The sequence below is a fragment of the Myotis lucifugus genome, unplaced genomic scaffold, assembly GCF_000147115.1.
Source record: "Myotis lucifugus unplaced genomic scaffold, Myoluc2.0 scaffold_193, whole genome shotgun sequence".
Lineage (NCBI taxonomy): Eukaryota > Metazoa > Chordata > Mammalia > Chiroptera > Vespertilionidae > Myotis > Myotis lucifugus.
Window position 1 is genome coordinate 2,435,766 of NW_005871241.1, and position 24,603 is coordinate 2,460,368.

The following is a 24,603-nucleotide window of genomic DNA, read 5'->3' on the forward strand; positions in this document are numbered from 1 at the left end:
TCGCGGCGACGACGTCCCGGGGTGACATCACCGGGCGGCCTCGGACACGGAGCTCTGCGTCCGCGGGTGGGAGGAGGAGGCCCGGCGGCCACGCCGCCGCCTCCAGGTGCCCGGGCCGGAGGGGCCCTGCCGGCCGCCGGCCTCCCGCTCCCGGACGGGCCGGCCGCCCGGTCCTCCCGGAATACTGCCCGGTGGGGAGGCTCGCGTTTCAGCTCTTCCAGGCAGCGCTCCTTCAAGCCGATCCCGAAAAAAAAGTAATTCCATATGACTCATCCCGTGTTACCACCAACAGCAGCCACTAAGTGGTTCCTTCCTTCCTTTTATTTTTGATACGGAACAGAGCGAACATAAAAGGGGAAAACAAAAATCCCCGGCTCTGATAGGTAGCACCCGGTCGGCCAATTCAATGAATGAGGAGGAGGATCTGGTTACCAGTTCGGCACATTTCCTGAGTGTGGTTCCTGGTTTTGTTTGGTGGGACCAGAGGCTAAGGGGGGTTCCATCAGCAACTTTTATCCCAAACCATATATTAAATTGCATGGGGCCCTGACCGGTGTGGCTCAGTGGATAGAGCATCAGCCTGCGGACTAAAAGGTCCCAGGTTCGATTCCAGTCAAGGGCATGTGCCTTGGTTGCGGGCACATCCCCAGTAGGGAGTGTGCAGGAGGCAGCTGATCGATGTTTCTCTCTCATCGATGTTTCTAACTCTCTCTCCCTCTCCCTTCCTCTCTGTAAAAAAAATCAATAAAACATTTTAAAAAATAAATAAATTGCGTTGGGTTTTCCCTTCCATCATAACATGGGTTGTGTGTAAATAGAGCTTTATACAGTGGAAGTGGCTCCCATGTATTTCTTTGAGGAGGAGGCTGCCCAGCGGTGGTGGAGGGCTGGGTGGAGGTGTGTGCCTGCGCCTGGGCCTGGTGGCTGGCCATGGAGAGTGGCTTTGGCATTCTAGGGTTCCGGGGCTTGGGTGTCTTCCCGTCCAGGATCAGGGTGGCTATGGCGCCAGCACCCCTCTCAGATAACTATATAGCATTTATTTCACAGTGAGAGCCCTTGTTTGAATGTGCACAAGAAGCAAAGGACTCATATTATGAAGAGGGACTTTTAAGAGTGGGTTTAAGAAAAGAGAAAAGGAAGCTAACAGAATCACCTTTACTTTTTGAATGTGTGAGAGCACAAACTATCAGGTTAGTCGGGTTTATACAAAACAGCAGAGGCTGTAAGTCTTTAATAATTGGCTACTTAGTAAATGCAGCATCTGAATAACTCCAAGTTACAGCAGCCAAATGAATGAGCTCATCGCATAAAGACAGAATATACATCGAAACAACCCCAGGACAAGGTTGTTTTTGCCTTTATGGATTAATCAATGATAAATCAGATCTGCCATTTAAAGACTCCTCCTTGAGGCACTTCCTAAATGCAGCTAAATTTCTATTTCTTTTAGTTTGATTTTCTATGGATGACCCAGAGTTCTCTTCCACTTAAATATGTTCTGATAGACCCACTCTTTTTTTTTGTTTTGTTTTGCATATCGTTTAGATTCCTGAAAGAATGCTTACTGACACTCCATACTGGATTTTTTTCTTTAGTATAGCAGCTTTATGGAAATAAAATTCACATACAATCCTTATATTTAAAATGTACAGTTTGTTGGTTTTAGTATATTCAGGGAGTTGTACAGCCATTACCACAGTCGATTTTAGGATATTTTCATAACCTCAAAAAGAAACCCTGTACTCATTGACATCACTCCTCTCCCTCAGTCCCTCATGCCCCTAAGCCACTAATCTACCTGTTCTGGACATTTTATATAAATGGAATTATACAATTTTGTTCTTTTTGACTTGCTTCTTTCTCTTAGCATAATGTATTCAAGGTTCACCCGTATAGTAATGTATATCAGTACGTCATTCTTTTTGTTGCTGAATAACATTTCATTGCATATATATTCCACACTTTGTCCATTCATCAGTTGGTGGACGTGTTTCCACTTTTTGGCTGTTACGAACAATGCTGCTGTGGGCATTTGTGTACGAGTTTTCATGGACATACGTTTTCTTTCTCTTGGGTATGTAGCTAGGAGTAGAATTGCTGGGTCATATGGTAACCCTATGTGTAACCTTTTAGGAATGCCAAACTTTTCTATAATGGCTCTACAATACTGAATTTTAAAGTATTGTGTTTTAAAATTCAAATTATTTCACAGACTTTTAAACTTAAGTTATTGCAACTAAATGTTGACACATTGAGTAAAAACTATATAGTGGTATTATTATAGTACCTCTCTTTGATATTTCTGATTTTATTTTAACCAATAGGAATAACTTGATGTGTTCTCTTTACTGAATTTTTTCAAAGAGCTAAGTGATAAGATTTTTAACCGTATTTTATAAGGTCTTTATGGCATAAAGTAGTGATTGTTCTCTACTCCAGATATGAGCCAATGAAACAAGATAAAATTGGAAGGACAAAGGGGAGCTGCAAGGAGGAATATTTTGCAGAGCTTTATCTTCCAGTTTTTATGTTTTGTTTTGAGAAAAACTATTTTATCTTTGCAGGAAAGATGAAGAACGAAATTGCTGCCGTTGTCTTCTTTTTCACAAGGCTAGTTCGAAAACATGATAAGTTGAAAAAAGAAGCAGTTGAGAGGTTTGCTGAGAAATTGACTCTGATTCTTCAAGAAAAATATAAAAATCACTGGTATCCTGAAAAACCATCAAAAGGACAGGCCTACAGGTAAAGGATTAGATTGGACTAAGTGAAGAAGCTGATCAGCTCCTGAAATGAGTACAAAGCCAAAGGACTGCAGGGTGTCCAGTCCATGCCTTTCATAGTTTATCTGCAAAATACAGAGCTCTGGGGTGTCTTGGTATTTGTTTCCTTACTTATTTGAAAATACATGTATTTGTTGTGGAGTCCCCCTGCCTGGACTTGGGAGCTCCCAAAAGTTAGTCTACCAGGAGTTAGTCTTCTTGTAGTTATAGTTTGACTCCTGATTGAGTGTGTTCTCTCTATATCACAGGTACTTGGGGGTTTTCAAAATTCTGGGGGACCACCAAAACTGTCATCTATAAAGGTGCATGGTAGGAGTTGAGGGAAATGAGTCTCCTTGAATCTAAAAGTAAATTATATGTTACATGTTTTTTCAAAAAATTAATTTTATAGCAAACAGGAACTAAGCTTATTAGACACCTAATTCGTTCTTGACACAGGAAGAATTGCACTTATACTACACATAATTCTTTATTGTAGAAGCCAATGTAACTATTTTATAGATGAAGGTAACTTACCTAAGATCCACAACTGGTAAATATTAGCTCTGAGATTTGAACTCAGGTCTAACTGACCCTAAATCCTTATGGGCTTTCTGTATACCACAGTGTGACCACTACCTTGGCTCTGAGGGAGAAGCTAGTTTTCACTTGAAGCTGTCCTTTGTACTTCGGTTTGAAGTTACATTTACAGCTTAAAGTCAAGAAGAGCAGACTCCTACAGAACATGTCCTAGCATGCTCACTCCCTAGTATTGATGTGACCGCTCAGGAACCTAGGTTGAGAATGTTCTGCTAAACTCGTCTGTCAAAACTTGCCCCATTTGTGGATGTGGCCACAAAAAAGAAAAGTGGAACAGTTGTGGCTATCATGATTACAGAAATTCTTTTACTTATGCATATTGCTGCCCCCAAAGTTTCTTCCACAAATCAGCACTTCTGTGATGTAAAAATTGAGTTCTTGTAAGTACAAGACTATTGAAAGAATCAACAAGGGAAGTGAAAATATGATTTGTTTATTTCTCATTTGCTAAAAGCCAAATGAGCCTGTGTCTATTGAAAAAGAAAAGAATCAAAGTGATCGATGTATTTTCTCTTTCAATTTTACCCAAAGAGGTTTCCTGGTAAATTGGAAAATGTGGTGAATTAAAGTAGTAATGTGGATGTTCTATATAAAGTAGACTCAAGTTATTTTTTATCTTGTCACTTGATTCTCTTAGTTGTTTTTTGCACATCTTCATTATGGATAGAGTGAACAGTTTTTGTGTGTTAGAACTGTTGAGGCTTACACTGATGTAATTGACATTGGATGAAGGCATATGGAAGTGCTAAGCCACCATACTATTACTGAAAAAGGAGACACTGTCAAGTAAATGCTTAAAGGTCAGACAGTGTATAATTTTATTTCCATTACTTCTAAAAACTTGAGGGGGAAAAGTTAGCCAAACAGGATTAAATTGGCATGTGATCAGAAGTGTCATTATTAAGTCATTTTTAAGCCATCTTTGAAGTAGAAAACTATTAGACTTAATGGTGGGTCGTTACTATTATAAAAATGAATAGATTGTAGGATTAACCAGAGTTTGTATACTCTTCGATCCATAGATTAGGTAGGACATGTTCTTTTTCTTCTAAAGTGCTTATAAATTAAAATTGTTTCTCTGCAATATATACAAGTAAGATGCTTTTGGAGGACAATTTGGCATTATCAAGATCTGGAAAAATATTCATACTCTTGAACAGTGTCTCCTAAAAATATATTCTAGAAACATCATCATAAATGCGTACAAATATGTATGAATATGGATGTTTCTTACACTTTATAATTGGAAACTAAACTGGTAACAATAAGTAATTGATAGACTATTTTTATGCAACTTTAAAAGGAAATCCTGTATTTGAAGAGTGGTTAATGGATAAGTAGTCACAGTATAGAGAGTGAAAAACAGCAAAAAATATGTAAGATATGTTAATTTTGTTGAAGCAGAATCTCTATATTTATGTTACATATATATTTTTTTAAGCTTAGAACCTACATCACTCTCCTTGTACATAACAAAAACACATAATATCTAAGATCTCTCCTTACCCTTAACTCCTTTTGATTCTAGGGCACATGGGACTTTTGAATCAACCTAAACAACATTAGAATGTATAACAGACCATCTTATAGAAAGGAACAAAGAGCATCTTACATGCTGTAAAATAATTTTTTTCACTTTAAATTTGCTAAATTGTTAATGATGTTATGATAGGTACAGACAGAATAGGGTGCTATTTAATAAAAATGAACTTTGGAGTCTGGTGGTCTGGATTAACCATTTTTTAGCTGTGATGCTGGGCAAGTTACTCAAATTCTCTTTGCCTCCTTTCTTAAAATGGGGAAAATAGTATTTAACTCAGGGAAATTATGAAAATTAAGAGTTAATACATGCAAAGGATTTAGGAAATTGTCTGTTGCACAGTAAACCTTCAGAAAGAGTTGTTAATTACAGTTGACCTTTGAATAACAGGCGGGGTTAGGAGTGTTGACCTATGCAAAGTCAAAAAATCTGTGTATACTTTTTTACTTCCCCCAAATTTTAAGTTGCCCCTCTGTGTCCCTGGGGGAGGGGTTCCAAGACCCTGCTGAGATACCAACATCTGCAGTTGCTCAAGTTCCTTATGTAAAATGGCATAGATCATAGCATACAGTTGGCCCACTTATCCACAGACTCCCAACCACAGATCGAAAATAGTGTACAGGTACTTACTGAAAGAAATTTGCATATAAGTGGACATGAGCAATTCCAACCCTTTTTGTTCTAGGGTCTACACTGTATTATTATTTAGATATGCATTTTAGCTGTTACCAACAGAATTTTTTCACTTTTTAAAGGGAAATACAAATCAACTAATAATTTCTTTTAAAAACTTTAAATGGCACATTATTCTATTAATGTCATTGCATTTATGGTATAATTACTATTTGTCATTTACATTGTATTTTCTATATTTTATTTATTTACTTTTGGTTAGTTCTCACCAGAGGATATTTTTTCCATTGCTCTTCAGAGAGTGGAAAGAAGGGAGGATAAGAGGGAGAGAGGGACAGAGGAGAGAGAGAAACATCGATCTGAGACATATTGATTGGCTGCCTCCCACATTAATCCTGGGGTGGTGATCGAGCCTGCAATCCAGGTGTGGGGAATTGACCAGGAATTGAACCTTGACCCTTTGGTGCCCAGGTCGGCACTCTATCCACTGAGCCACACCAGCCAGGTGTATTTTCTATATTTAGAACTTTGAGTCTGAGGAAGAGGTAAAAAGACTTAATCTAAATTCACCCAATAAATAAGTTACTGGCACTAATACTAAATCCTGGGTTATCTTAATTGATTTCTTAGTTGTTGGCAATAAATACTTTCATTGTAGCTACCTTTTTTCTGTAAGCAGAATGCTTATTTTAACATGTATTTTTGCATTTGTACTAGGAGCCATCTTTGAACAATTCTGTCCAGTAGATATATTTGTTAGGTTAAAAAATAATGGAACAGAAGCTCTATTGTTTTAGAAATCTTTTCACTTATTTTGCCAGCTATTAAAAATAAAGAAAACCCTTGCATAACAGAAGTTAAATGAAATAAGCCAATAACACTTTTGGGTTATATTTTAATCTTAAGTATGTGATATGAATAGTTCAGTGTCCTTGACTGATTCTACTTTTCTAGAAAAGTTATAGGTGAGGCAAAGGACATAATTTTTAACACTTATTTTATTACCTGGGATGTATAAGGTCATAACAGATCAAAATTTGTCATAAAAATTTCTAAATACTATTTGAAATACTGGTTGAGGTCTTTTGTTGAGAGGTTTTGCTAATATGTAAACATGGCCTATTAAAACTTTTGCCTTCAGAGCTCTAAGTAATTTCATGCAACTTTAATACTCCTTACTCATTTAAACACGTTAAGCGCCATGTCAGTCACCGGTGACTGACACTATACCTTCTGTCTGGAAGACAAAACAGGCTTGGCGCTTAACGTGTTAATGTACATGTTAGATTAGTGTTTTCTAGGTAAAATGAAGTAGAGCCAGTTCTAATGATTTCCCTGGGCTCACACAGATGCCCTTTTCTTTTTACCAGGCTGGGTAGTCTTGATGCTGCCTTTTTGCCTTTAGTTCATATTTATTATCTGTATAGGATAGATACACTCTGGAGTTCTCTGCCAGGGTATTTTTTTTGTAATTCATGTTGGCAAATACTGGAAGATATAACAAGGCTTATGATCATGATTCAAGTAAAGCTATTAACATTATTCCACTTTGTTGTAGGTGCATTCGTGTCAATAAGTTTCAGAGAGTTGATCCTGACGTCTTGAAAGCCTGTGAGAATAGCTGCATTTTGTACAGTGACCTGGGCTTGCCAAAGGAACTCACTCTGTGGGTGGACCCATGTGAGGTGTGCTGTCGGTGAGTTTTTGAATTTGGTGGCTGAACTGATTACCATGCTGTAATTGACATAATGAAATTCTTTCAGATACTGCCTGCTTGTGTATTTTTATGGCCAGAAGTTGGTTGCTTGACTTTTCAGATGTGGATTTTGTAAAGTACTTTTCGGGAGGTGATAGTGAGTGATAGTGAAGGACTGGTTACCTTCTTGTTTTGTAGCTAAAGAAACTCATAAACTGATTGGACAGGGTTTTTCTAAAGCTTTGCCAACAAGTTTATTATGGATCAAGAAGTAAAATTTAGAGACCTAGACTCCTGAAGGTTAATTATCGTCTTTCATTGTTGGTGCCCTTGTCTTTCTCCTCTTCAAATTAGGAAAGAAGCTAATCCCAAATAATACTGGATAACTTTTGGTTGGTCTCTGTTTTTGTTTGTTTCTACCCTTGCCTCCCTTTTTGATTTTTAAGTGATATTTTCATGGTTTTGTTTTCATAATGGAAATTATTTTTTGTACCCAAATGAGCAGAATTGTAAAAGGTGAGTGTTAGGTCTGAAATTTAATTGTACTTTGTTCATTCTAAAAACATTCATTGTGAGCCAGGCATTCTTAGTGGTGGTTTTTTAAAAATGAAAGTGCCATTTGTCTTTCAGGTAGTTCAAAATGTAATAAATTAGAAGAAAGAATAAGCAGCTTACAACAGTATGGTTTGTGCTACAACAGAAATATGTACAAAATGCAGTCAGTTGATGGCACAATAGAGAAAATTACTGCTCTGCTGAGTGCTGAGAAGACTATTGAGTAGGTGGTACTTGAGCTGATTGGGGTAGAGGGGGTTGCAGTTGACTAGATGACAAGATGGGAAGGACATTTCCAGGCAGGAGGAACAGGATGAACAGATGCTTGGAACCCTCTGTGAATAATTTTCTACAGTTGTTCCTGTAGGGTATTCTCTTTAATTTTGAGGTACAGTTCACCTGTTGACTGTAGTAGAGATGCTTTAGGATGCAATCCTAATAAATTTCAAAGATACATATTATTAATAATACCTTTGACCTGATCTCCAACAATGAAAGTGGAGGTAAAGACATATTGTGCCAAAAAAATACATGGTTTTTCTTTCATTGAATTGTCTGGACTGCCCTGGAGCTGCCTGTTTATAAGCTATTGCTTTGGGAAATCAGGCATAGGTAGTAGATTCTCTGACACTCCCTTCTTCTCAGTTAGGAAAAGGAAGAGCAAGACATCTCAACTTTTGATCCAAGAAGGTCAAACAATTTAGATTCTGGGACTAAGTAAGGACTCAAGTGAGACCAGGGTCAGACTTTAAAGACTGGCCACTGGACCCTTGTAGAAGATCTCAGTATACAAGAAATAACTCTCACAAAGTTACTATATTAAATTGCTTGCATTTTTATTAGGCCCACATTTAGATCCTGATTGACTCTTACTTTAACACAGTTCTTTAAGTAGTTGTGTAGTTTTCAACTAATAAAAAATTATAAGCATCATTTGAAAGGTTGTTCATACTATTCAAGCTACAAAATAAAAAAGGTCATATAGTTTCACATAGAGGTGGAAGCAAAAAAACTGAAGAGTTAGTACAAGTGTATTAAATGAATGTTTAATACAATGATCTTATATCATTAGGGAAAGTTTCTATGTCCAAAGATGTTTAAGAAGTTCTGTAATTATATAAACGTTTTGGACATAATTATTTGAAATGTTTAAACTAAATCTTGGCACCTGAAGATAAAAGCTTTAGTTATGTGGACATTCTGCTTAAGTGGGTACTTCATTACTTGGCCAGATAATGAAAAATTACTGTGCTTTCATCTGGTTAACATAAGAAAATCTTTACATTCAGTAGCCTTCTAATTTATATGTGATTAAAATTTTGCCAAATGTTGGCTGTGTTGTGATTTTTTTTTTTCTTCACATCACCTTCAAAATGTGGTGATTCAATGATAATAGAACTCCCAAAATGAAAGATGAGTAGAGGTTATACTGTAAGTTAATAGAGAAGATTGAGATAGTGATTAGTGCTTGTGGATCAAAACTGGAAAGAAATATTCTAAAAATTAAAACACATGTGATCTAACAGTTATAGAATTGAATAAATATATGAGTCATTAAAAATAATTACTAAATAACTAATAACTAGAGACTAGCTAAGGTTATGAAAAAATTGAAATGCACTGAAAGAGAACATTCTTCAGAGTCAGAATTACTCCATCAGGATAAAGTATTGGAAGGATGCCAAGTGTTATATACTTAAAAAGTTTATTACTTAGTGAAATATTTGAGAGGATACAGAATAGATAATAGATCTTTCCAATAAGGAGAATCTGGCAGCTTTATTATCTACTCAGTATATTTCTATACCTTTAAAAAATAATGGAGTGTGGAATCTCAGAGGGAAGGTCGAGGAGGGTGGGAGGTAATCAACCAAAGACCTTGTATGCATATATGCATAACCCAGGGGCAAAGACAGGGTGCTGAAGGCTGGGGAGGAGGGTCTGGAGGGGTCAGTGGGGAAAAAAGGGGGACATATGTAATACTTTAAACAATAAAGAATTGTTTAAATTAAATTGGTGATGAGATAGGGGTAGAAGCAAAAAAAATAATAATTTCTATGATCCTTTCTTTTCCTGATAAAGAGCATTAGATACTATTGATTTGTTTCAAATTAACTAAATTGGCCTTATTGTTTTAGTAGTGTGTCATTGAAAAATAGAAAGTTTAAAAATTGTTCACTACTAATTCTAAGGAATTAACTACACATTCTAATGTTACTGTAATATAGAAAACAGCTTCACTTACCATGAAGAGAGCACTCATACCAAAATACTACAAAGGGAAAGTTACAGAACCTAATTGAAATTGCATGTCAAAGAAATCTGAGTTAATACAGCTGATCCTTCAATCGTTAGATGTCTGCCCTTGATTTAGGTTTCTGCTTCTACAAAGACAGATTTTTCTCCAATTTCTTGCCTTTCTGTTTTGCTTGAATTTTGACTCCATTAATGGGCAAAACTGAAGGGTAGGCCTAAGCCCATTGTTAATATTTACATTAACCTATGAATTAACCTTTTATTATATCAAGATTTACTTAATCTTTAAATGCTTGAGAGGACAGAAGGGTAAATTTCCATTGCTAAAACCCTATGCTAAGTAAACTTGAAATTATAATACATGAATTCTGTATCATGAGGAACTTGGCCCAGATGTTCAGGCATCCTGTATAATAAAAGGGTAATATGCAAATTGACCCTAACAGCAGAACGACTGGGAATGACTGGTCACTATGACACACATTGACCACCAGGGGGCAGATGCTCAATGCAGGAGCTGCCCCCTGGTGGTCAGTGCGCTCCCACAGGGGGAGTTCTGCCCAGCCACAAGCCAGGCTGACGGCTGCCAGCACAGTGGTGGTCGATGGAGCCTCGCCTGCCTCAGCAGCGCTAAGGATGTCCGACTGCAGCTTAGGCCTGCTCCCCGCTGGCAAGTGGACATCCCCTGAGGGCTCCCAGGCTGCCAGAGGGATGTCTGACTGCTAGCTTAGGCCCGATCCCCTGGGGAGCAGGCCTAAGCCTGCAGGTGGACATCCCCCGAGGGGTCCCAGACTGCGAGAGGGCATAGGCTGGGCTGAAGGACCCCTCCCCCTGAGTGCACAAATTTTTGTGCACTGGGCCTCTAGTCCTATATAATAAAAGGGTAATATGCAAATAGACCAAATGGCAGAACAACCAACCAACCAATCAAAGCGTAATATGCTAATGATATGCTAAGGCTGCTCAACTGCTCGCTATGACATGCACTGACCACCAGGGGGCAGACAGTCAACTGGTCGACCAGTTGCTATGACATGCACTTACCACAAGGGAGCAGATGTTCTGACCAGTAGGTTAGCTTGCTGCTGGGGTCCGGCCGATTGGGACTGAGCAAGCCTGGCCTGCACCCTCTCGCAATCCGAGATCCCTCGGGGGATGTCAGAAAGCCGGTTTCAGCCTGATCCTGCAGGCCACTCCCCTTGAGAGGGCGCCAGATGCAGGGCTCATGGCTGGTGAGTGCTGCTGTGGCAGCGTGAGCCTCTCCCTGTTGGGACTGATTGGGCACGAGCCTGCGTCAGGCACAGCGGGGCTAGGATGAGTGGGAGCGGCAGGTAGTAGCTGCAGGTGGCGTTGTACTGCGGGTTTGGCCCGATCCCTGAAGGCCACCCAGAGGGACCCCACCGTGCATGAATTTGTGCACCAGGCCTCTAGCCTATATATATATAAACGCCTAAGCAACCAGCTGGTAGCTATGACGTGCACTGACCACCAGGGGGCAGACACTCAACACAGGAGCAGAAACCACAGGCATAGAAACATGGAACAGATGGATGAATTTCAGAGGGAAGGGGGGAGGCGGAGTGGAGGAAGAGATTAACCAAAGATCTTATATGCATACTAGAGGCTGGGTTCACGGATTCGTGCATCAGTGGGGTCCCTCGGTCTGGCCTGCGGGGATTGGGCCGAAACCGGCTCTCCAACATCCCCCGAGCGGTCCTGGATTGCCAGAGGTCGCAGGCCAGGCTGAGGGACCCCACCAGTGCACGAATCCATGCACCGGGCCTCTAGTATTTATACTAAGAAGAATCACCAGCCCAAGACTAACCAGTATCCAATCAGCTCCAGTTTCCTGACCCCGCAGATAGGAAACTGAGGCCTAGAGAGACTAAATGACTTGCCCCTAGCCACAGAGCTAGTTAATGGCAGAGCCAGAACCAGAACATGTCCAATGCTCTTTCTGCCATCCTGTAGCAGCTCCTTTTATGAGGTAAACTGAAAAAGAATAGAAAAGGGAGTTATCCACCATATTTAGGTAGCATTTATGGCTCAACTTAGTCTGTGTGAACAGAAGATAGAACAACTATATAAAGACACAGAACTCACCTATAAGACTACTTAATTTCTATACAGACTTTCAAAAGCTTTATTGCAGTTAGGACTTTTACCTTATTATAGACTAGAAGTCTGGTGCACAAAATTCCCTTGGACTGGTTACTATAGTAACTCCTGGGCTCAAAGGTCGAACCTCACATGGGACATATAAGGTTCTAACCCCCTCCTTTCTTACTGTTTTCCTATTCCCTTTGGGCTTTCTTCTTCTCCTTCTGGATGAAGGGCTTCCTTCCCTTTTTTTGTAAATATAGACCTTTTGCTGTTCCAGCTCCCTCATTCTATGGAAATGTACCTGTTGCAGCTTTTCAGCCCCCCTATTCTATGGAAATATACCTTCTGCTGCTCTGCAGCCCTGTGCTTCTTCCATGGTCCCCTTGATTTCTAAAATTTCCTAAAACCTGACTTTTTCACCCCTAAAAATTCCTATTTCAGCTGGATCAAAAAATTGATATTTCTCTTTCCCTTCCCCTCTCTCTAAAACCAATCAATAAAGGAAATTTGTTTTAAAAATCATGCTTTGGAAGGATAAAAAGGCTTATTTGTTTTACTTTTTAACAAACATGAAAATGAGTGGTGAGCAATTATCATAGGAATCTGTATGAGGTAAGTAGTATAATTCAAGCAAAACCCCTTTATTTCCTCAACAATAGGTGTGTTGTTTTTTTTAACCTCAGCAGTTGCCTCAGTTCTTATTTTTGTCAGTGTGGATATAGGAAACACAGGCCCCTTTTTTATTAATCATGGTAAAATTAAAACTCATAGGAAATGTCTAGTTGATTTGTGACTTGAATTATTGGGAACTATATTACAGGGTCAGTTAAAAATACATTGGAAAATTTTACTGTATTTCCACTTTAATGGTACATACAAAATGTAATCAAAACAATGAATTTCTCTTAACTATTTTTATTAGGCAATAGAAAAGAAAATTGGGAAAGAGAATAGACCAGGAACAGAATTGTGGCCTGCCTGTGGGCAGGGAGCTGGATTAGGATACTATATATATGTAGGATCAAGTTCTGGGAGGGTTCCTTCTTTGCATTGGACCACTGACATGCCCAGACTAGTTTAATTGTTTTTATGGATATTTCTTGCTTTGTTGCTATGACTTCAAGCTTTTGTAAGATTTTTATTTACTTTTTTTTAATTCTTAGGTATGGAGAAAAAAACAATGCATTTATTGTTGCCAGCTTTGAAAATGAGGATGAGAACAAGGATGAGATCTCTAAGAAAGTTACCAGGGCCCTTGATAAGGTTACCTCTGATTATCATTCAGGATCGTCTTCTTCAGATGAAGAAACAAGTAAGGAAGTAGAGGTGAAATCCAGTTCGGTGACTGCAACTCCAAGCCCCATGTACCAGGTAATCATGAAATAGCATATTGAAGGTCCCTGAGCAGGGCATGCCAAATCAATCCATGTTGCTCTGGTTTCTCTGATTTGAGATTCTGGATTACAGTTCTTGCCTTTCCACACAAAGTGGCTCCTCTGAGATATAAATAGGCATCCTGAGTCACTTTATCAAAGGTCTGCTTTACTATTCAATAAGTCGGATAAACATGTTTCAAAGAGTGTGGCAAAGAAGAGAAAAAAAGAACGTGGTGATAAAACATTCTGATATTTTAAAAATTCTTTTATTAAAATATAACAACTCATTTTTGTAGTCTTTAACACTTCCGATTTGTATCTTTGGGTTCAACTTTCTTGTTCTCTACTTTTCTATAATTTAAATTATATTTCAGTTAATTTTTCATTCAAGCCAAAACAATATCTCCTTTGCTTTAAGTTGAACAGTTACATAGCTACCATGCATGCACTTATAACATGTTTGACTATTTACTATTTATACTCTACACTAGTGGCCCATTGCACGAAGATTCGCGAAATAGGCCTTCCTTCCCCTGGCTGCCGGTACCGGTTTTCCTCCGGCACCTGGGACCCAGGCCTTTGGTCCAGCTGCAGCAGCAAGGCTTGGCTTCTCCGCCCTGGCTGCTCCCAGCCCCTCCTTTTTTTTCCCCAGCTCCTCGAGCGGAGGCCTGGGTTGCCCCCGGGGACCCAGGCCCCCAGCCCCTCCTTGAGTGGGGTACAGGGCCGGCGGGAAGCTTGGCTTCCTCCGTTGCCGGGAGCAATCCAAGCCTCCTGCTCATTCCAGCTCCATGGCCGCCGCCACCTTCAGTCGTCTTCAGTTTTCGCTCCATGCCTGCATATGCAAATTAACCGCCATCTTTGTTGGGTTAATTTGCATAGTCACTCTGATTGGCTGGTGGGTGTAGCAGAGTGATGGAGTGATAGTTAATTTGCATGTTTCTCTTTTATTAGTGTAGATGCCAAAGAACATTTAATATATTTATAAAAATTGTTAACAACAGTACTTCTCAACAGAAAAAATATTTTAAAGTAAAAATAAAAAATTTAAATCATTTGAGTTGAGCCTTACTATATACATAAACATTTTCTAATTTTGAGCACAGTTGACCCTTGAACAACATGTAGATTTTTTTTTCAATAAATGCCCATACTGTTTTCAATCCGAGATTGGGAGTTAGAAGATGTAGAGGGCTCACTATGCATTAATCTGCACTATTTTAGATAGAGGACTTGAGCATCTGCAGATTTTGGTATCTCTTGGGGTCCTGGAACCAATCCCCTGCAGATACCAAGGGAAACCAATGTGGTTAAGCTTTTGGGGAGTCAAAAGCTAATAAATCAATTTTTGAGTGGTCGGTGCACCTAACCCCTGTTGTTCAAGGGCTTAACTGTATGCTTTTTTAATTATTTTTTTTAATATATTTTTATTGATTTCAGAGAGGAAGGGAGAGATAGAAACATCAACGATGAGAGGGAATCATTGATTGGCTGCCTCCTACATACCCCCTACTGGGATCGAGCCCGTAACCCAGGCATGTGCCCTTGACCAGAATTGAACTCGGGACCCTTCAGTCCACCGGCCAACACTCAATCCACTGAGCCAAACCGGCTAGGGCAACTGTATGCTTTTAAATACACATATTTTTATTAATTTGGTCTTAATTAGACTTAATGAAACATACCAGGTTCACGGTAGAGTCAGATTTGGACTGAAATGAAAATTTAGACCGTAAAGAGTAAGAAATCAGAGTTTTGAGTTTGAAAAACTAAACCTTTAAATTCAGCATACACTTATATAATGAACATTCTTTCGGTATAACTTAATTTCTTATTCTATTTTTCAGTTGAATTATCCTTCCTAGGTTTAAGAGGAAGAATAGTTCTGAAATAATTACATTTTAGGGACATATGTATACATGTGTAATAGATAACATGTGCACCTGCTTTTAAAAACAAACAGTATAAGAGTATAATAGTGACAAGTCTTCCTTCAACCACTAGTCCTGTGCCCTCCCATGGAGAAACTCATTACCAGTTATTTTTATATTTTTTCTGAGGGATTTCCCATATAGATAAATTAATGTAATAGCTGTATTTCAGGGATCATTTCTAAGACCTTTGCCTTAAATATGTTGGGCTTTTTTTTTTCTCTGCATGATATATATTATATACTGTAAATTACTATTGTTAAATTACATGGGATTCATTTGAATATGTGGCAGTTTTATATCAGAATTTTGTTGTTACTCAACAAAGCAAAAATGTAAGTCTCAAATTTAACTGATTGCTTCTAATATTTTACAAATAAGTTGACTTTTAATTTTTAAATTTTATTTTAAAATTGTATTTATTTCCCCCCATGTTGAGAGACTGTATCAGGAAATGAAAGTCTCTTTTGTATTTTAAGTAAAACATTTCTCTTTGACATTGTAGCCATTAACAAAAAATTTCATGAACAGAGAAGCCTGTTTGTACACCATTGTGTAGGCCTCTGGTGCAAGTGGCCAATTTTAATCTTTCCTTCCTATCTACTTTTTTTTTAACTTAATTTTTTATTGATTGATTTGAGAGAGAGAAGAAGGGGGAGAAAGAGAGAAGAGAGACAGACATCAATTTGTTGTTCCACTTACTCTTATGCATTCATTAGTTGAGTCTTGTATGTGCCCTGACCGGGGATTGGACCTGCACGATGGCGCATCGGTAGGCCCCTCCAGACAACCGAGCCTACCCTATGTGCCCTGACGGGGTCGAACCCTCAGCCTTGGTGTATTGGGATGATGCTCTAACCAACTGAGCTACCTTCCCAGGGCCCTATCTACTTTTTCATCTTGAACCTCGCATTGCCAAGATAAAAGATTTATCAAAGTAAGGACAATAATTCTTAGCTTGGGGTCTTTGTTTCTGAGGAGTCTGTATTTTCTGAAAGGTACCTTCAGTGATAACTCTCCACTAATTAAGAAGTGAAGATTATGTCATTTCTCCCCAAATTGATCTATAGATTGAACTCAATATCAATCAAAATCCCAAAAGACAAATAGATTCTAAAACTTACAAGAGAATCAACTTGGAGGCCTCACATAAAGCCATTATATTTATCAAAGTGTGGTAATGGTTTAAAGATACATAGATATATTCATGTAACAGAATAGAGAGTATAGAAATACATCAACAGATGAACAGTCTTTTTAAAATAAAAGTGCCAAAGCAATTCAATAGGAAAAGTATTTAAGAACTTGATACTGAAACAATTGGATAATGTATATATTTTTTTAAAAAAGAACCTAACTGCTACCTGACACCATACATTAAAAAATTAATTTGAGATGGATCATAGACCTAAACATAAAAGCTAAATGTCTTCTGTTTTTATAAAAAAATATAGGGAGATTTTAAATTTTAATGAAGTCAAATTTATCAAAGTTTTTCCTTGTGTTTTTTGTATCCCCTGGAAGAAGTCTTTGCCTACCCCAAATAATAAAGGCACCTCCTTACAAGCTTCCATTCATTCTGTGTTTTGATTTTTCCTGGTTGCCTCAGAGTGCTGTGTTTATTAATTCTCATTTATTCAGAAAACACTGATTAATTACTTATCATATATAAGGTTTTTAACATATAGGGTTGGACCAAAATAGGTTAACAGGTGTTCATACTGAAAATAACGCAATAATCCTATCTAATAAAGAGGTAATATGCAAATTGACAATCACTCCAACATAGAGATGGTTGCCCCCATGTGGTCAAAGATGACCAGCAGGGGAGGGCAGTTGGGGGCAATCAGGGCAGCAGGGGAGGGCAGTTGCGGGGACCAGGCCTGCAGGGGAGGGCAGTTGGGGGCAACCAGGCTGGCAAGGGAGGGCAATTAAGGGGGACCAGGCTGGCAGGGGAGGGCAGTTGGGGGCAATCGGGCCGGCAGGGGAGCAGTTAGGCATTGATCACGCTGGCAGGGGAGTGGTTAGGGGGATGATCAGGCTGGCAGGCAGGCGAGTGGTTGGGAGCCAGCAGTCCTGGATTGTGAGAGGGATGTCAGACTGCCCTCAAGGGGTCCCAGATTGGAGAGGGTGCAGGCTGGGCTGAAGGACACACACACACACACACACACACACACACACACACATACACACACACACACACCCCCTGCACAAAATGTCATGCAGCGGGCCTCTAGTTAATAATAATACAAGAATAAACTTGGTTGCATACTCACAACTGTAAACCTACTTTTGGCCCACCCTGTATTTAGACTTGACCATAGGAATATCATTCTTAGGGTTGTGGGTGAGTGATTTTGTTTTTCTTTAATGAGGAATCTAGAAACTCAATTAGTTTTACATAACACATGACTAATTTTTCCTCTGAATTAACTTAGTGTTTTTTCTTTCCTACAGATTTCAGAATTGATATTCCCACCTCTTCCAATGTGGCACCCTTTGCCCAGAAAAAAGCCAGGGATGTACCGAGGGAATGGCCATCAGTGTCACTACCCTCCGCCTGTTCCATTTGGTTATCCACATCAGGGAAGGAAGAATAATAAACCATACCGCCCAATTCCAGTAACATGGGTACCTCCTCCTGGAATGCATTGTGACCGGAATCACTGGATTAATCCTCACATGTTAGCACCTCACTAGCTGCTTTTGATTCTATTGGTGTTGAGAGAAGGTAGAATAAGCCTGACTGCATATTAAAAGTTCATACTCATAGTAGTAAAGTTAGATGGGTTAAACCATCAAACTTATTTTTATAGAGAAGTTATTGAGAATAATCTTTCTAAAAAATATATGCACTTTAGATATGTTGGTATAGTTTGAGAAATTTTATTAAAGTTAGTCAAGTGCCTGAGTTTTTAATATTGGATTTGAGTATTTATATATTGTGCATCAACTCTGTTGCATACGAGAACAGTGTAGGAGTGGGCGATCTGTTATAATAGCACCTTTGAGCATTTACTTTATGGAGAGTATGTAAGTTATTTATACGCAGGGAAATATATTTTATGTTATTGTTTAGAAGAATTGTGTGAAATCATGTAGTTGCAAATAAAAAGTAGTTTGAGGCATGACAATGTGTGCTTCTGTTCTGTGCATAAAAAACAAGGGAGAAAGAGTAAAGGGCATGTTTCACTTCACTGTTTAATTAAATATTTAGCAAAGAAAAAACTATAATTTTTAATTTTCCTTTAAAAATCAACTTTTAAAAACCATACTTTTCCCAAAGTCTACAGTGTCAAAATATGCATATAAAAGAATAAAATTTGTTAGTAGTAGCTCATTGAAAATATAAACATAATAAAACATCTTTCAAATTATTGAAGTCACTATACATAGGACTTTCTTACCCAAGGATTTGGCCTATACTAATGTTTTGGGGCTTTTTTCCCCTTTTTGGAGGGGAGGGGGGATGAGGGTGGGGAAAGGAATATTCATCAGTTGCCTCCTGTACCAGGATTGAACCTGCAACCTGCGTATGCAACCTGACCGGGAATAGAACCCACCACATTTTGGTGCACGGGACAATGCTCCAACTGAGTGACATTGGTCAGGGCTGGCCTGTACTAATTTTGATAGGACATTTGACTTATGTTCGTAATGCCAGTGCATAAAGCAGAAATGTCCTTTCAGCCACTCAATTTCTGTGCCCATTTTGCAACATGTTAAAGTCTTTACTAGAGGTCTGAAATAAAGTCAAATCGAACAGTACTTCAGATTCTTCAGCAGTCCTTCATATTTACACCACTGTAATGCCATCAGTCTTGTAAGTGTACTTGAACTACAAAAAGAGAAAAGGAGAAATAAGAATTTGGCTTTTTCTCCCCCAGAATACATTTTAAAGAATTAAGATCAATACTTTTTCCCATTTTCCACATCTTTATTTAACATCAGAAAAAGTCATAACTTGCTAATAAATCATTGGATAGCCTTGGCTATTCTAAATATTCCTGTTGTCATTTTTTGTGATAAATTCTGTTGACATAGAATACCAGAGAAGTGCACAAACATTAAGTCATAATCATAACTCAGATTTGAAAGTATGGAAATTGAAGGGTTTGCGATCTCAACATAAAACATTTTTAAACCTTAGATATTTTTCTAGTTTAATGTTATTGTATTCTTTGATAAACCATATACAACTTTTAACATACTTCCAAACTTTCTACTTTTTCCTCTGAAAAACGGATTGGCAAAAATAGGTTTACAATTGTACACAAAAAATTTATTCTTGTATTATTGTACAACTGTAAACCTACTTTTGCCTGCCCCTGTATATAATGAATACCTATTCAAACTTCAGTTTATTTTTCTAGGGGTAACTGGCATCACAAGGGAGATTAGTTTTATTTTAGTCTAAAATTTTTAAAAACTTGCTATTTTGTGTGACAAAGGAAAATTTGTGGTCAATTGTAAAGGTGACAGGTAGGTTTCAGGTATTTTTATCAGGGAGTTAGCATTTGTTCTGTTAGTTTGCTCACATCTATATAAAAGCCTATGTGACCGGAATGACCAGTTGCTATGATGCACACTGAACACCAGGGGGCAGATGCTCAATGCAGGAGCTGTTCCCTGGTGGTCAGTGCACTTCCCCAGCCAACCTCCCCGGCTCCCCACCTGGCCAGCAGGCCTTGATCGCCTGATTGGGGTCGGGCCCTGGGCTGGGATGGGGAACCAGGGTGGGTGGCGGCGGATGTAGCCCAATTCCCAGGGGGCCGAGGGCCAGCTTCCTCCTCTGGGCCAGCAGCCAAACTCCTGTGCCCCATCCCTCACCCTGGCCGGCAGGCCCCGATCGGCCCGCCACCCACCCGCCCAGGGGCAGTGTGGTGGCAAGAGAAGGAGGGGAGGGGGTAGGTGTGGAACTGCACAGTGGCAGAGTGCCGATGATGGCGTCAGTGTCCAGTGTCTGTTCCTTCTGCACCTGGCCCGGCAACCATTGCCTCCTCTCTGACCTGGCCCTGATCGACCTGGCCCCGATCAACCCTGATCGCAGGCCAGGCCTAGGGACCCCATCCGTGCATGAATTTCATGCACCGGGCCTCTAGTTGTAGTTATAAGCTTGTTGGGAAAATCAGAAGTACTAGTATACTAGCCATACTGACAAGGAAGTATTTTTGGCATCCCCCTGGTAATTGGACCTTTCTTTCCACATTAGGTTACTATAAAATCACCTAAATCTCTTATTCATTCCTCCTGATAACTAAATGGCAGAGTGCCTTGGGGAAAATGCTAATTTTGAATTTGTATATTAGATGAACTACCTGTAGAAGATTTCTGACTTGATATCCACCTTCCACCTTGTTCTAAAATACATTTAAAGCAGTGGTTCCCAACCCTTTTTTGGCCATGCCCCACCTAAGCATCTCTAAAATCCTGATGTCCCCCCTCCCCATATAATTCTTATTCAAAAAGTGAACTATTCACGTGGAGGAAGCCTAAAAGGCCATTAATGGTCTAAACAAGCTTCCACAGAACATGGCATCCATGAAAGAGAAAAATAAAAGAACGAAAGGCCAGTTGAAGTACTGAAGAAGAAATCACTAAGAAGTTATTAAAAAAATAAGAAGTGATAGCAAAAAATAGCAAATAAAGCTTCAGAACATAATAGAGAACAGAAATACATAAATATGTCACAATATATATTTATATACTGTACTAGAGGCCTGGTGCATGAAATTTGTGCGTGGCGGTGGTGGTGGCGGGGTGTTCCTCATCTGGCCTGCACCCTCTCGCAATCTGGGACCCCTTGGGGGATGTATGACTGCTGGTTTAGGCCTGATCCCTGATACACTTCTGAATTAAATGATTACAGTGTGGTTACAAAATTTTGTTGCTGATCCCTGGGGGATCGGGCCTAAACTGGCAGTCAGACAATCCCTCTCGCAATCTGGGACCGTTGGCTCCTAACCGCTCACCTGCCTGCCTGATCGCCTCTAACCACTCGCCTGCCTGCCTGATTGCCCCAAACCCCTCTCCTGCCTGCCTGATTGCCCCTAACCGCTTGCCTGCCTGCCTGATCACCCTTAATTGCCTCTGCCTCGGCCCCCGCGTGGTGGCTTCGTCTGGAAGGACGTCCGGAATGACATCTGGAAGGTTATTTGGCTGTCCAGTCTAATTAGCATATTACACTTTTATTATTATAGATATGCGGCCCCTAGAATCATAAATGCAAAAAATTCACTGTTAATAACTCTCAAATTGCCCCCCATTAAAAATCGAATTGCCCTCCTGTGGGGTGTGTACCCCATGTTGGGAACCACTGATTTAAAGCAACAGAAAGCTGCCTGGCTGGTGTGGCTCAGTGGTTGAATGTTAACCTATGAACCAGGAGATCAAGGTTCAATTCTTGGTCAAAGCACATGCCCAGGTTGTAGGCTCAATCCCCTGTGGGGGGTGTGCAGGAGGCAGCTGATCGATGATTATTTCTCATCATTGATATTTCTATCCCTCTCCTCTCTGAAATCAATAAAAATATATTTAAAAAACAAACATCTAGCCCTGGCCGGTTTGGTTCAGTGGATAGAGCGTCGGCCTGCAGACTGAAGGGTCCCAGGTTCGATTCCGGTCAAGGGCATGTACCTTGGTTGCGGGCACATCCCCGGTGGGGGGTGTGCAGGAGGCAGCTGATCGATGTTTCTCTCTCATCGATGTTTCTAACTCTTTATCCCTCTCCCTTCCTCTCTGTAAAAAATCAATAAAATATATTTAAAAAAAATAAAAAACATCTAGTTAAAAAAAAACAACACTAGAAAATACCATGTAGCCACAAAAGATGGATTTGTAGTGACATGGAATAAAATGCTACAAGTCGGGGAAATATTGCCAATGGTATCAATATTGTCTGGAAAAAAAATACCAAATTGTTAATAGTATTCTCAGAGGCAGTGGAAAGGGGGCAGATACAGAGAACTTAATTTTTCTACATTATGCATTTCAGTCTGGATTTTTATACTGAGCATTATTACTTTGTAACTGGAGGGGTGAAAACACAAACACTTTTTAAAGCACTTAAGACAAGTTCAGAGGACTTATTTTTATTGAATAAAAATACTATACATCACTGATAATCAAATTCCATGTAGAGGATATCTATTACATTTCTGAATTAAATGACTGTAATGTGGTTACAAAATTTTGTTGCTGATCATACTGTGTCTAGAAGGAAATATTCCAAAATAATAAATGCTTGTAATAGTGGTAGTGTTCCCAATTATATATCACATAATTTTGTGATAAAAAATTTAAATAGTACTTTGTGGGGAAAAAAATCCTATTAAGAAAGAGTATTGAATACCTAAAGTTAAGCTTTAACAACAACAGAAAAGTGTGAGTCCTATAGAGGAGAAAAATTTATAAAAAATTGCCAAAAGACAAAAAGAACTGAATAGAAGAAATACCATATTTCTAAATTGCCTCAATATTATAAAAGCATTCCTTTCCAAATTAATATGTAAAATCAATATAAATCATAATTAAGATCTCAATGAAATTTTAATGGAACTCAAAAACTTGATTTAAGTTTACATGTAAGAATAATTCTCAAGAATAACCAAGAATATTTTTAAAAGAACAATGAATGGGGAGTGTTCTTCCTTTTATATAACTTATCAATATACTCTAAAGCAGTGGTGGCGAACCTATGACACACATGTCAGAGGTGACACGCGAACTCATTTTTTTGGTTGATTTTTCTTTGTTAAGTGGCATTTAAATATATAAAATAAATATCAAAAATATAAGTCTTTGTTTTACTATGGTTGCAAATATAAAAAAATTTCTATATGAGACACGGCACCAGAGTTAAGTTAGGGTTTTTCAAAATGCTGACACGCCGAGCTCAAAAGGTTCGCCATCACTGCTCTAAAGTATAATATAGGAGTGAACTAATACACTATGATAGAATTACAAGTACAGAACCAGAAACATAGAGTCACGTGCCACTTAATGTATCATTAGGTGGTTTGGTCCTGAGAACATTATAGGGGGTACTTATACAAACCTACACTGTATAACCTAATAAGCAGCTAGGCTATGTGATATCCCACTGTCGTATATGTGGTCTGTCATTGATGGAAATGTTAGGCAGTGAATGACTATACAGAAGTTTAATGTATGGTGAATGTGGCTTTACAAGTTGGAAATGAGTTACTAATAAAATATTAATAGTGAACTATTTGGCTATGCAATTTTTAAAGTTAAATTCCTACTTCAAACCATAAAAATTCTGGATAAAGATAAAATCTAAATTATAAAACTATAAAAGTACTGAGGAAATAAATGAGATATTTACAAGCCTTAGCGTAAGCCTTTCTTCCCCACTGGACAGAAAGATTTGGTGATTTCGAATTGAAGAAAAAGATAAGCTGCGTATTAAAAGACAAACTCCAAAGAGGGGAAAAATTTCCACAAAATGTTTAAAAGAAAATGAACTAACATTCTTTCTACAAAAAAAACTCCTACATATAATTAAATTATTTAGCAGAGCCAAATATAAAGAAATACAAATGGCTAAAAACAGAAGATGTGCTAATGGCACACTGACTAAAGGAAACACAAGCTAACACCATGAAATAATCATTTATCACCTAACAAAGTGACAAACATTGAAAAGATTGTGGTTTGCATTCATTGTGGAAGGCAATTTTATAATGTCAAAAAATTCAAATTCTATATATCTAGAAGATAATTGGAAATACTTTTGCAAATTTATAAATCAGTGTGCAATTGATGCATTATTTGCCATAGTAAACATAATTCATACTACGTAAGAGTAAGGCCAATACAAGAATAATCTGACATATGATGCGCAAAACTGTCCACCATATTGTGTGAGCAGTGAAAATAGATGCAAAAAATGAGCATAATAGTAGAACTGAACAGGGCTACCATTGAAACTGGGTCTCAGAGTATCCAAGTTGCCCCAGGTGATCTAAAAATCTTCAAACCCAAGAAGCATGCTTTTAGAAGCAAGAGAGATAGACAACCCCTTAATAGTGCTTACTCTTAAAGTGTTAGTAATAGTGCGTGAGCATTATTTGGAAAGCAGTAGAATAGATATTTTGTTCTTTTCTTGGTTTAGACAGGATTTCAATGAAAAGAA

General features: G+C 38.7%; 2 protein-coding genes across 2 annotated transcripts in view; one reads left to right on the forward strand and one right to left on the reverse strand.

The window, feature by feature from the left end:
- The first annotated feature begins 2,564 nt into the window (after positions 1-2,564).
- On the forward strand, positions 2,565-18,574 carry BTG3 (BTG anti-proliferation factor 3). Its single transcript, XM_006097010.3, has 4 exons — positions 2,565-2,742; positions 7,091-7,228; positions 13,306-13,513; positions 17,904-18,574. The coding sequence occupies exons 1-4, from the start codon at positions 2,570-2,572 to the stop codon at positions 18,144-18,146; spliced, it is 762 nt and encodes a 253-aa protein (XP_006097072.1). The 5' UTR covers positions 2,565-2,569; the 3' UTR covers positions 18,147-18,574.
- Positions 18,575-18,624: 50 nt separating this feature from the next.
- CXADR (CXADR, Ig-like cell adhesion molecule) overlaps positions 18,625-24,603 on the reverse strand; it is a 32,886-nt gene continuing 26,907 nt past the window's right edge. The window contains exon 7 of the mRNA XM_006097011.3: positions 18,625-19,284. Within this exon, the coding sequence (XP_006097073.2) occupies positions 19,243-19,284 (42 nt within the window). The 3' untranslated portion in view covers positions 18,625-19,242. The remainder of the gene's footprint in view (positions 19,285-24,603) is intronic.

What these genes read in the sequence shown, in the direction of transcription:
- BTG3 (XM_006097010.3), top strand. Translation starts at nt 2,570, where the DNA reads ATGAAGAACGAAATTGCTGCCGTTGTCTTCTTTTTCACAAGGCTAGTT. An exon ending in TCAAAAGGACAGGCCTACAG is followed by an intron (nt 2,743 to 7,090) that starts GTAAAGGATTAG and finishes ACTTTGTTGTAG; the next exon opens with GTGCATTCGTGTCAATAAGT. An exon ending in CCATGTGAGGTGTGCTGTCG is followed by an intron (nt 7,229 to 13,305) that starts GTGAGTTTTTGA and finishes TTTAATTCTTAG; the next exon opens with GTATGGAGAAAAAAACAATG.